A 13277-nucleotide genomic window follows, 5' to 3' on the forward strand; every position below is an offset into this window, starting at 1 on the left:
TCTTTATAGATTCTTTGTCAGATTGCTTTAGGCAGGCACAGCTCACTATTCTGAAGCATGCATCTCTATTTCAATAAAAAAATGTAGGGGAATAAAGTTGGCAAGAGGCAACACTAATTCCATGCCACCACCCTAAAACAGAATTGCTTCAGAATATTCGGAAAGACTCATAGTTGAAAGGAACAGAGGCTGCAGAAAAAGCTCAAGCACATAATTACAACAATAACAAAGCAGTTCATCTATGCCATGCAAGCACTTAGGTGTAAGGCTAAAAACAACAGAGTAGAACACAAACAGTTGTTTTAAATGTGCAGTATCGGTTCCCCTTTGAATAGTCAAAATTGCTAGACTTTTGCCTTTGCCCCCACCATGATCTGGCAGCCATCTACCAATAGCAAGTGGCTATTGGCCACTCTTGACTAGTGGCTCCAGCAACAAAGCTAATGCTGCTTCTTGGGTCATGCTGAACAGCAGGACAGCCAGCATGCTCCTCCTCCCCTAGAGACTGAGAGCATCACCTTCAGAAAGGGACCAGCCTCCACCACCATCGGGCCTGGGATCTTGAGTCTGCTTCCAAACCTGAGTCTGATCAGTCTTGAAAGCTGTCATAACACTATAAAAGTACAATAAACTACAAGAGACACCAGGAGATTACAATGGATCTAGTCTATCTTGGGTGTGGGTGACAGTGCAACAGATCCTGCACCTTTAAAACTTGAAAAAGCAAGTAAAACCAGTCACCTAAGCCTACACTACAGCATGTTAATAAAAATGTATATATTGAAAAAGGCTAAATATATATATAAGAATATATATATTTAAAAAGAGATATAGCAAATATTTGACATTTCAATTTATAGCTAGTAGAAACACCCAATATACGTGCCTCACAGTTCTTGCAAATGTATTGGTATCATTAGAATTTTGAGATCTCTTTACACGGGCCATTATTCATATCTCAGTCATACTGGCATAAATCCGAACCATTCCCACTACCTGTTGATTATGGAACTGTTCTGGTTTAAACTAGTGTAACTGAGATAATTTAGCCTCTTGCTTTGTTAATTTAGCAAAAAAATATTTTTTGAAGGCAACTGTTTCCTCAAAGAACTATTCAACACATACATGGATATGAGCTAGAACGTAGCATACACTGTCAAGCTTAATTAGTACAAAACGTAATTTTGCTCAATGCATTAAAATCAAACTAAGTTTAGTTTATTTTGCTGACTGATTTGAAATCAAGACTAGATATAGATCTAATAAGGCTTTTTTTTTTTTCCAAGCAAGAAAAGAAGCATAACATTTTCCTCTCTTTTTGATCTAAGAACCTGAATGTGCACAAGTCCATGGGACCTGATGAAATCCAACTGCAGGTCCTGAAGGAGCTGGCAAATGAAGTTGCTAAGCCGCTGGACATCCTATTTGAGAAATCAGGGCAGTCAGGTGAAGTTCCCGATGACTGGAAAAAGGAAAATGTAACCCCCATTTTCAAGAAGGGGAAAATGGATGACCCAGGGAATTACAGAGCAGTCAGTCTCACCTCTGTGCCTGGCAATATCTCGGAGCAGATTCTCCTGGAAGGCATGCTAAGGCACATGAAAAACAACAAGGTGCTTGGTGACAGCCAGCATGGCTTCACTGAGGGGAAATCCTGCCTGACCAATTTGGTGGCCTTCTATGATGGGGATACAGAACTGATGGACAGGGGTAGAGCAGTTGATGTCATCTACCTGGACTTGTGCAAAGTGTTCGACACTGTCCCACAAGACATCCTTGTTTCTAAATTGGAGAGACATCAATTTGATGGATGGACCACTCGGTGGATAAAGAACTGGCTGGATGGCTGCACACAAAGAGCTGTGGTCAGTGGCTCAATGTCTGGCTGGAGACCAGTAACGAGTGGTGTCCCTCAGGGATCGGTGTTGGGACCGGTCTTGTTCAACATCTTTGTCGCTGACATGGACAGTGGGATTGAGTGCGCCCTCAGCAAGTTTGCCGATGACACCAAGCTGTGTGGTTCAGTTGATACCCTGGAGGGAAGGAATGCCATCCAGAGGGACCCTGACACGCTTGTGAGGTGGGCTGATGCCAACCTCATGAAGTTTAACCATGCCAAGAGCAAGGTCCTACACCTGGGTGGGAGCAATCCCAGGCACTGCTACAGGTTGGGCAGGGAAGAGATTCAGAGCAGCCCTGCGTGGAAGGACTTGGGGGTGTTGGTCAATGAGAAAATGAACACGAGCCGGCTTCAGTGTGCGCTCACAGCCCAGAAAGCCAACCATATCCTGGGCTGCATCAAAAGGAGAGTGACCAGCAGGTCCAAGGAGGTGATCCTTCCCCTCTACTCTGCCCTTGTGAGACCTCACCTGGAGTACTGTGTGCAGTTCTGGTGTCCTCAACATAAAAAGGACATGGAACTGTTGGAATAAGTCCAGAGGAGGCCACAAGGATGATCAGGGGACTGGAGCACCTCCCATATGAAGATAGGCTGAGAAAGTTGGGGCTGTTCAGCCTGGAGAAGAGAAGGCTGCGTGGAAACCTCATAGCAGCCTTCCAGTATCTGAAGGGGGCCTATAGGGATGCTCAGGAGGGACTCTTCATTAGGGACTGTAGTGACAGGACAAAGGGTAACAGGTTAAAACTTAAACAGGGGAAGTTTAGATTGGATATGAGGAGGAAATTCTTTACTGTAAGGGTGGTGAGGCACTGGAATGGGTTGCCCAGGGAAGTTGTGAATGCTCCATCCCTGGCAGTGTTCAAGACCAGGTTGGACAGAGCCTTCAGTGACATGGTTTAGTGTGAGGTGTCCCTGTTCATGGCAGGGGGTCGGAACTAGATGATCTTAAGATCCTTTTCCACCCTAACTATTCTATGATTCTATGATTCTAAGGAAGTTGTATTTATCTGTCCTATATGTGTTATCTATTTTTTTATTATTGTTTGTTGTCTTTTAATGTCACTATAATTGCAAAATTCAGTAATTTTATTTCTTTGGTTCCTAACAATCTAGAAAGACCAACATGCACAGAGAATAGCACATTGCAATATTTATCAGACTGACCGCCAGCTGGAGGGACCACTTGGTCAAGTAATTTCATGCTTGTTTTCTTCCATATTTTCTTTATAACTGCTCTAAGTTCTTCATTTGCTTGCTCTAGGTTACCTGTAGCAATGAAATAGAAAAATGGAGTATGGCAATCATGTGAATCACATTCTGCAATGCTGCAACAAATGATCCTTTGGGTATTAATTAGCTGTACACAAAAAAAAAGGCAGCAAGCCTAAGCTACATCAAGTAGCAAATAACAATACTACAATAACCAAAGATAAGAAAGAGTGTAAGACTGAGCTCCTGGGGCTTTCAAATCCATCTCTGGAGCACTGCAGAGGTCAACTGCAATCTTGGCTCTACTCTGTCACTGCTTAATGCCTCCTGCTTAAATTGCGTGGAAAGAAGTGACATGCTCTTTACAAGCCACTTCTTTCCTGATACAAAGCTGAGCCTTTATTTATTTAATCACAGTAATTACTCAGTTGTACAAGCTTGAATGTTCAGGCAATAGACTACTGAGCAGTTTTTAATCTCTTGCCGTGCTCACCTAAACCATGGTGGTGCCTGAGAGGGCTTAATCTAATCAGCTTGTTATTGGCAGTGGAGCATCAATTCTGCTGAGAATAGCAGAAGACACAGAACAGAAGGGTAGAAAACTGAAAAAATGTATGAAATTAGAAGAAAGTTCTTTGAAACATACCACTAGTTTTCAAAACTTTTTCCCTTTGATGCAAATGACAGAAATCCATTCAACCCAGTTAGACCTGGCCTCAATTAAATGGGAAATTGCTTTCAAGTGAAAAAACTGCAGTTACACTAATGTGGGATCCAAGATACTGAGTTAAGAGTAGCAAGGAAGGAGCACCTTGGTTGGGGAGAAAGGGGAACTCATTCATTCCCTGCAGTAGAACTCCTTTTACACCACTGCTACATGTTTTTATCTGACCAGATTAAAACACCTAATAATTTCTGAGATTTCTTGGGCTCTGGCCTCATTATCCCCTCCCTTCATTTTTTTAGCAAATCATTCCTAGCAACATAAATAGAGTTTTGGGTCATAGCCCAAAAGCAAACCACATTCAGTGACACTAAGCCAGCCTTCCTCATGCCAAGAAAATGAATACAGTAAACTGTAACTTTTCCTCATTGAACTATCTGACAAGTGCAAGGAAGTCTTTACAGCTAAGAACCTTACCTTCTGTTTTTATCTTTAGAGCAGTCCTAACCAAAGCAAACAAAGTAGCATTGAACATGACGGTTCCATCACTGTTTAGTGGCATATTCATGGCTACTAATCTCTGTGAATGAGAAAAGGAAAACAAATTTTGATGTGGCTTTATTGGAAAAGACTTCCTATAATGTTAATTTCTGAAAAGCTGATGTATTCAAAGAATAATATCTAATGATATTATATGCCTTCCAAAATCTCAGCCTTCCATCCTAGCTGTGTGTAATAACCACCTCATATTGCTCCTTTCTGATATTAATCACATACTTGCTCATATAAAAGCTAAAACTGTCCAGTAGTTTTCATGAGCTATTCATTAAGTTACTTTCCAAACACTGAAGTTTAATCCTTGACTACAACTGTAAACCACACTATGGAAGTATTAAGGACAAATGGAGTTATTTAAGAGCATGCACTCCAGTTACAGTCATGTTCCAGGTTTCCCATGGGTTTCACCATCCTCATGGTCCTTGAAGGACCACAGCACCAAGTCTGTATAAGGTGGTTAATTTCTCAAGTAACTCTTCAGTGATGCCATGCATCTCTTACACTACCTACACTGAATTAGTGTGAAAGAGACTCTCCTCTTTGTATTAGTCCATCTGTGCATTAGTGATCACCTTTTAGAGCAGTATTGCTGAGACATTGTCTGTCAAAGGGACACTATATAATCCATCAAATTCTTTTTCTAATGTCTGGCTTGTTTTCTGGTTGTTTTTTTTCTATTATCGTTTAAAAGAATTACTCAATTGGATAATTTATGTTAACACATAGACAGATATAGGTTTGCTATAAGTATGCCTTGTGGCATTCCATTTGAACTCAACGTTTTATACATCAATTTACCTATTTAGAAAACAAATATTAAAGAAATCCAAACTACGGTGCTGTTGCAATAATCCTTTATGAGAAGACTTGATCTTATTCCTACTGAAATTGCTAAAACCACAATATCTGTACTTCTGAAGTCCTCAAACAACACTATAATTACTCATCTCCTTTGTGTTGCTTTTCAACTTGTATATTAAAGTGCAGTTAACCCCCATCTAACTCACACATCGTGCCTGACAAATTCTATGTAATTTTATATTCTCTCTCATCTTCAGTCTTCTCACTTGCTGCTACATTTTGTACTGCACAGCCTTAGTTTATTAACTTGCAGTCCCCATTCTTCAATCTCATTTCTATTTCATGCATAGCAAACACCTCATGAATACAGTAGTGTAAAAGTACTGTATCAAAACTTATTTGTATATTAAAGGAGAAAAACACCCTCTTCTCCCTGGGACTGAAAAGAAATCAGATATCCCTGGGTTGAAGTAGTCTTGTATGTGACACTGGGTCACCAGAAATGCTGGGATGAAGTAATTCATATGCATAACAATAGACTCATGATAGATTTACAAACCAACCCCTTTCATTTTGGTGCATTGTGAAGAATTTCACACAGAATTTTACACAGTGAGAGCACTGAAAGAAATCACATTAATTTTGCTTGTTTAAGTTAAGCCTGAAAAACATCAGGAAAACTTAAGGGTGAAGGAAACCTTACGAACAGAGGGGGTTACTGTGCCTGGCACATACTGGGTAGAAATGAGTGAATGAATGAACTGTAAGAGAAATCTACAAAGAAAATAGGGTAAAACCTACCTTGCAAGCCACTCGGTGAGGGCATAATTTGCCAAAACCAAGCGGTGGCTGAATGCGTCTCAGTAACGTAACCACATCAAGATGCTTTATCCTTCCCCTAGAACCAACACACACCAGTTACCAAACATACATCCATTCCCCAAAAATATATTGTGCTCTGCTTTTATTTGTTTTACCAGGTGAATCTTATCAGAGAAATGATCTAACTTACTTTGCTTCAGGGTCATATTCTGACCATATCCTTTTGAACTCATCCAAATGATGGGGACCCAGAATAGACCAGTCACGTGTCAAATAATCAAAATTATCCATAATGACAGCCACAAATAAGTTTATAATCTAAAAAAGTAATCAAGAACAATCGGCCTTAATTATTTTGAAATGTTAAAAAATATTCAATAAATAAAATGATTTTATAAGGTAGCAGGTTAAGAGTTCAAACAAATAAATTAATCTCATAAATGATGATTTTTTTTTCCCAAATGTTATCAAATACCTCAGAAAATACTTGCTAAGCATTTAACTGACTAACTGGAAATCTATCATGTAATGATATGAGAAGAGTGTGATTCTATCTTAGAGTACCTAGACTGTAACATGGTTTTGTTTCTCTTCTTTGAATTGCAGATCCCACTACATCAAATTAAAGAATGGATCCAATACATGTATTCGACACAAAACAGATCTCAGGGAACAGCTTTTGTATTAATAGGATTCAGTGTCACAACAGTAAGACTTCTGTGTATGTTTTGATAACACAGAAGATGGCACAGAACAGCACAATGTGTGTGTTTACATCAGTTCACAAAATTGTTTGATCCCTCTCCTTTTGCAAGGAGAACGGTACTGTGAACAGAACAAATCAAGCAGCTTTGACCAGACACCTGCAAAGAGGAAAAACATATTTCAAAGATTATTTGAGAGAAAATAAGCCATTGTGCCATGGATTAGTGAGAAGGTTATTGCTCATATTTCATGTGCCACAGTTTGAGCACACTTGTAGAGACACAAATCCAAATTCTGCTAATTTAAATAATACAAGTAGCATTATTAGTAAGTCAAAGGAATTGCAGCCTTGCTATTAACGAATATTTAATAATAGTATTGAGAAATGCCTGAAATAATAGCTGACTGTTAACTTAGCTTTCAAACGTGCAATCAATCACTCCTGCATACTGTAGTCAGAAGAGCATCTTGCACATGGGAATTTAGAATCACAGAATGAATAGGGTTGGAAGGGAGCTTCAAAGGTCTTCTAGTCCAGCCCCCCTGTAGTGAGCAGGGTCATCCTCAACCACATCAGGTTGCTCAGAGCCCCATCCATCCTGACCTTCGATGCTTCTTGGGATGGGGAATCTACAGCCTCTCCAGGCAACCTGCTCCAGTGTTTTACCACCTTTACGTTAAAAATCAGTATAAGATACAGGATTTAGAATTGTGTTTGGAAAAACAGAACCTTGCAAACATATTTTAAATATGGGATTTTCAATTGTTCTCTAGACCTGCTAATCTTTTAGCTCAAAAGAAAATCAAAATACTAAAGCTCTTTATTGTTAAGAAGTTGACTCACCAAAAATGCACAAAGCATGTAAAAACTGATAAAATAAATTATGGCAAAATTGCTTCCACATGTATATTCTTCCCCTGGATTATAATCAGATTCTGGATCACAGCGTTTTCCAGGCAAACATGCCAGCATGATTTCCTGCCAGGCTTCTCCAGTTGCACACCTTTACAAGGTCACAAAGATAAATTAAGATTAAAATGGATTAAAGATGTACTAACTTGTTAAATTCTGACAAAATGCTTGGAGCTGCACAAGCACAAATCTGAAGACAAATTGTGAACCTTTCAGAGCAGGAGGTAATTTTAAAATACAGAGCATGTTTCAGACAAGAGCAGATCTGACACTGCAGACATGTTTTATAAGGTAGACTAATGCACCATAAAGGCTTGCATGTAAAAATTTGAACCCCAAACTGTGATTTACAAGTTAAGTACTTATTGCAGTGGACCTACTGTGTACAAATGAGGTGTTGTGCATAAAAACCTATCACAAAAGTTGCGAGTATCTATTTGTAAAAGATGAACTGCCCTTTCCTCAGGATGGCTGAAGAAATGTTTGTCTCTAACTTCTGCGACTGTATTTTTTGCATAGTATACAGGGTAATGCCTGTATACAGACCCATGAATTCAAATATTGGTAAGATGGCTACGTGTTTATGACATTTTTGGCTGTGTTCATCACCTAGTTTGAAAGGCAAAAGTCTTTACCTGCCTCAAGTGATTCAGACCTCATTGGATGATGCCCTTTGTTTTACATAAGGAATGCCCTGCCCATTTTGCCAGCTGGGTTGGCACAATGCATAGGAGCCAAGTGGAGTTACAGAATCACAGGCAAGAGCGCTCTCAATGCTGTCACCTTTAGAGGCATCCCTGTTCCATGACACTCCATCTCCTTTCTCCAGGACATTTTGAAGGACGCCTGGCAAATGCTTACCCTCTCTCAGGCTCTCTACTGACAGAGATTGCATAATCCCCCTACATCAAGATTTACCTGCCTCTGACATCAGAAAACTCTGCCTACTGTTTTCTGATATTTCCCTTCTGCAAGTTACACCCTCTACTTTTTGCCTTCAGCAAATGTATATTTCAGTTTATTTCTTTATCTTTGCAATAACCCTTTGCTTTTCAAACTGTCATGATAGCTGTGCTTCTAGAGTACAGGAAGGGCACAGTCTTTTTCACTTGTTCCAAACATCTACACAGTGATATTTGGGCTGACTATGTTTAGGCTCTACCTGAAGACAATTACACCACAAATGAGATGTTTCACAACAGCTGTAATGAGTTGAGGTGTGTATCGCCTGATTAGAACCCTGCTGTGCCAATGACAACTCAGCATACAGCCGTACAGAGTATGTGCTTGTTATGCTAAAATGCTTCTCACTTGAAAACACATTTTGAACAAACACATGGTACAAAAGATACAGGCATTTTTCATAGATCCGTGAAATGGGATGCATTAAGTAAGAGCTAAGGTATACTCACCTGAAAAGAAGCAGCACCGCTTGGGGGAATGTCTGAAAATTGTTGTTTCTGTTTATTTGATTGTTGTCCCTCATTGCCACTTTTCCGAATACCTACAATAACAGGATTTGGGCTTTCATCCTAGTGACCTGTACTGTCAGAAGCTGTAGGCCTTGCAGTCTAAACTTGCTTCAGTACATATTAAAAACACTTTCACAAATACACCTTCTTTACTCTCTTTAGATTTTTCCTGATAATTATGTAAATGCTGTAAATTTATCATACATGAGATAATTCTTCACCATTTCTTTTTGCATCAATAAACCATTATAATACTAATACATATTCCTGTATTTCAGGTGAGAAAATATCATTTGTTTTAAACTAGCACCTAAAGTCCTTTATTAATATTAAAGCCCTAATGTGCTAAATATTGTACATTCTAGTAGTAAGATACAATCGCTGTCCTGAAAATCTTGAATCTAGAGAAAAAGAGATGCAAAGATGGGGTGAGGTGTCCCTACCCATGGCAGGGGGTTTGGAACTAGATGATTTTAAGATCCTTTCCAACCCTAACTATTCTATGACTCAATGAAACCAAAGCACAGAGAGTCCGAATATCCTGTCTCAGAGACAGATGGAAATGAGTTAATTCTCATTTCAGCAAACCAAGATCCTATGAGCTCACACCAAGCTCTTCTCCTGCATCCTTTTGGATTTTCTGGCTACCAAAATCACAGCCAAACAGATATTTTACCTTACTGTGAAAGCTCTGCCCTATATATAGTGCCACTATCAAAGGAAAGTTTCAATAAGCACTTTAGCAAACAAATCTCAGAGTAGCCAACACTGTACTTTTATTTAATACTAAAAAAAATCTACCATTACCTGCATTCCAATGACAGCATAGATGAAGAACAGCATGGCTATCAGAAGAGCAACGTAAGGCAGAGCCTAGAAACGGGACAGGTGCATTGTCTTTTAATAATTTCACACCATAGTTTCAATTTCTAGTTACACAAATAATTTTTCTGTACAATATAGGCTTTTCCAAGGTTTTTATTCCTATGCAAGTGATTAAAATGTTACAACCTGTCATTCTTAATATTCTGCTGCATACAATAAGCACAAACTTCATTATATTTTAAATTATTTCTGCCAGCAATCCAGGGGGAAGAATCATCTTTAGCAGCTTTTAATTTTATTTTCATTATTGGTTCTGACAACACAAAGATCCTTCCTTCTATAGAGTTACAGAGTTCCATTAACTTCACATTCATCAGCATTTTCAGAAGCAAGGATTCAAATGTCTATTTGTTACACTTCTGAAATCAGTTTCATATTAAAAAATAGATTAAATTCTTCCATTGTAGTTACCTAATAAAACGTGTGGAAGTGAGAGACCTGTGTGTGTCAAACCCATCCTACCCCTTTTAGATATGTCAAATTTTTAAGAAGTACTGTAGAAATCTCATGGTAGCAAATAACATTAAATGACCAAGACAGACCCTTAGACTCACTGAAGTGACCGGTGAAGTTTATTTGGACATTATTATGCAAATATATTTAAATATTTCATTATTGGCAGCAGAATTTAAAAATGTTTTTTGCACTCTATAGGGTATTGCTTCATAAAATTTGGCATATTAATAGATGTAATTATAAAACAAATTGAAATAAATTTTGCTAACCTGAAATGATTTAATAAACGTCCACAGCAGAGTTCTGATTCCTTCTCCTCTGCTAAGCAGCTTCACCAACCTCATCACACGGAAGAGACGGAAAAAAGTGATGGAGATTCTAGCGCTGTCTTCAGAGTTCTGAAGAGCATCATGGAGAAGTCAAACCAGATACAAACTCAAACATGCAACACTTCCAGAATAACAACATCAAATGCAACGGTGGAAGAGGTAAGATTTGAAAATGTATCTTGAGGGCCTTTTCACCTTAATAAGCATGATATGAAAGGAAAAATTACATGCTAAAAACACAAGACCTATAGAAATGCTTCACACATCACATGCATTTCCAAGTTTTCTGGTTTGTTAATGAGGATCATATTGGATTTTTTTGTAGTAGACTTCAATAGTACACTCACAATGAATGCAAACCAATGCATAACGCCTTTGTAGTAAGACAGTTATGAAAAATACAGAAAAAAAAAATCGGTGGAAAATAGACATGGTAAAAAAAATAAACTCAAGTAGAGGTAAAACCACTGGGGCCAGTTTACTATCTTACCCCAGACTCATCAGTTGTGACTGTTTCAGTTGGCTTTGGCTTTAAGAAATTAAGAACATTAAATATTAAAATCAAATAAAAGATTAAAAAAATCAGCTTAACCATAAACAGAAAGAAGGACATTTTTCATTTCTAAATATAAATGAATATATTTCAACTCAATATACTACCTGAACAAAACATTTATATGTTTATTAAAATCCTCCCTTTAGCATTTCATGTTGGCTGACTCATACTATAACACTGTTGGCTGACTCATACTAAAATCTGCTAGTATAAAATACATTTAAAAGACTCAGTGGAAAGTAAATGCAAAATAAAATATCTTCCCCTATGTAAACCAAACAAAATTAGCCATCAACCTCTACAGGCTGTATGAAATTCTAGCAGTAAGCCTAAGTAAAACTCAAGGGCAAAGCTGTGGGGTCAAACTAGCCTTCCAAAGTCCCTTTTCTGCTGTGCTCTTTTTTGCTGATTAATTACTCCATCAGTGGAATCTAACTGTGTTCAAGTAAGTTTGTTTATATCACCATCAGGAGCTCCCTTAAAGCAAAGTAATTCACTTGTGATAACTCAGTGACAAACACTGGGTTTTGCAGTGCTTAACAAGAACAGATTTTCACTTTGCCAAAGTGATAGACAAAAGGACATGAAGACTGACCCTCCCACAGAGGTGCACGTGGGAAGGCAATACTTGTACTCTCTCACCATCTACAAAGTACTCATCCACCTGAGCTCACGTAACAGGATCAGGCATGGATAAAGCACTTCAGGGTTTGACTGACCCTTTTAAACAGGTATGTACAACCCTCAGGAGCTACAGGGAGGAGAAAGGCACGCACCAGCCTCTTGTTTACAGAGCCAAATTCTCTGCAAAGAAACTCACTTCTCTTTACAAAGTCTGCCTGTCTTTGGAGAAGCTGTTTCTGTATCCTAAACGGTGAGGCACTTAGCAAACCAGCCAGCAAAGCTTAAAGGACCACCTGTCTATGCTTGCTTGTTTACTGACAGATTCACAGCAGCTTCTTCCAAAACTGAGCAGAAGCATCTTTAAAAACATTTATACCACTAGAACAAGTGGGATTCTGGATATTCGATCTAAGTGATGGGTCTTACTCTCTTGCCTAAATATCCTCCTTTTAAAGAGGCACTTTTCAGCAACTGTTGGCATATATAGCAGCAATAACCATGATGCTTTCCCAGTGCTGCTGCCAACACACAGTGGATGCATCAGACCCACTCCCAATGCTATGCTTCACTGAGTAAAATCTCAAGTATTGCTGTTACCTAAGATGAAACTTTGAGAGGAGGAAGGAAAAAGAAAGAAGCCAATTCTGCTGAAAATACTGGCACTATATTATACAAACATAATAAAAAAGGAAATAGGTAGTACTTTGTTAAAGTCACATCATTACTGGTATTTATTAAAACACTAATTTTTTGTCTATTACTTTCTTGTAAAACATATATAATATAAAGGTATCAAAAGGGTAAAATTAAGTAAAAATAACTGTTTAGCTACATGCAATCTACATACATATACATTGCTGCCCTGCCAGGATACCAGTATTTTCTGAAATAAAGAGTTTTAAACCTAAGGGATTGCTATTAAATTGAAGCAATAGTATTAACCAAACCCCAGGTCTCCTCATTAGATGTCAGTAAGCAGAGTATTTGTAAAATCAGCTGCAACATCTAACCTTTGTAAGCACTTACATAAAGTATGTAAGAAATATGCTGCAAATGAAAGACTGTTGCTGCATTAGAAATTCCCTGCATTTTTCAACTATTTGAAATAAAACCAGTAAGATAGAGATTAAGGAGAAATTCATAATCACAAACATCATTAATGCCAAAATATCACAAAACATGAAAACAAGCTTGCAAAGCTGTCCACCTGTCACGAATCACAAACTGCTACTAGTATGCACAGACCCACACTTATGTGGACTTTTTAGCACAGAAAAATTCTTGTTTTCACTGAAGCTTTTAAAGAAAAAAGGTTTCATGATACCTTCTGCAGACAAACCCTGAAATTTCAGATTAAGCTCCAGTGACTAACTCCTGCTGTGC

General features: G+C 38.4%; 1 protein-coding gene across 14 annotated transcripts in view; it reads right to left on the bottom strand.

Annotated features, from left to right (window-relative positions):
- The window catches only part of CACNA1D (calcium voltage-gated channel subunit alpha1 D), a 188297-nt gene that overhangs the window by 24475 nt on the left and 150545 nt on the right, over positions 1-13277 (bottom strand). For 8 of the 14 annotated variants that reach the window (XM_057417736.1, XM_057417737.1, XM_057417735.1 and 5 more), the window contains 9 exons: positions 11205-11243; positions 10655-10783; positions 9852-9917; positions 8985-9076; positions 7504-7663; positions 6145-6272; positions 5934-6030; positions 4251-4353; positions 3065-3166 (listed from right to left, as the gene is read on the bottom strand). In XM_057417736.1, the coding sequence (XP_057273719.1) occupies positions 3065-3166; positions 4251-4353; positions 5934-6030; positions 6145-6272; positions 7504-7663; positions 8985-9076; positions 9852-9917; positions 10655-10783; positions 11205-11243 (916 nt within the window). The remainder of the gene's footprint in view (positions 1-3064; positions 3167-4250; positions 4354-5933; positions 6031-6144; positions 6273-7503; positions 7664-8984; positions 9077-9851; positions 9918-10654; positions 10784-11204; positions 11244-13277) is intronic. The other 6 variants (XM_057417742.1, XM_057417741.1, XM_057417746.1 and 3 more) reach the window with 1 other exon arrangement.

This window comes from Pezoporus wallicus, unplaced genomic scaffold, assembly GCF_028554395.1.
Source record: "Pezoporus wallicus isolate ANWC-B61680 ecotype Strahan unplaced genomic scaffold, APGP_CSIRO_Pwel_v1 contig_8542, whole genome shotgun sequence".
Taxonomy (NCBI): Eukaryota; Metazoa; Chordata; class Aves; order Psittaciformes; family Psittacidae; genus Pezoporus; species Pezoporus wallicus.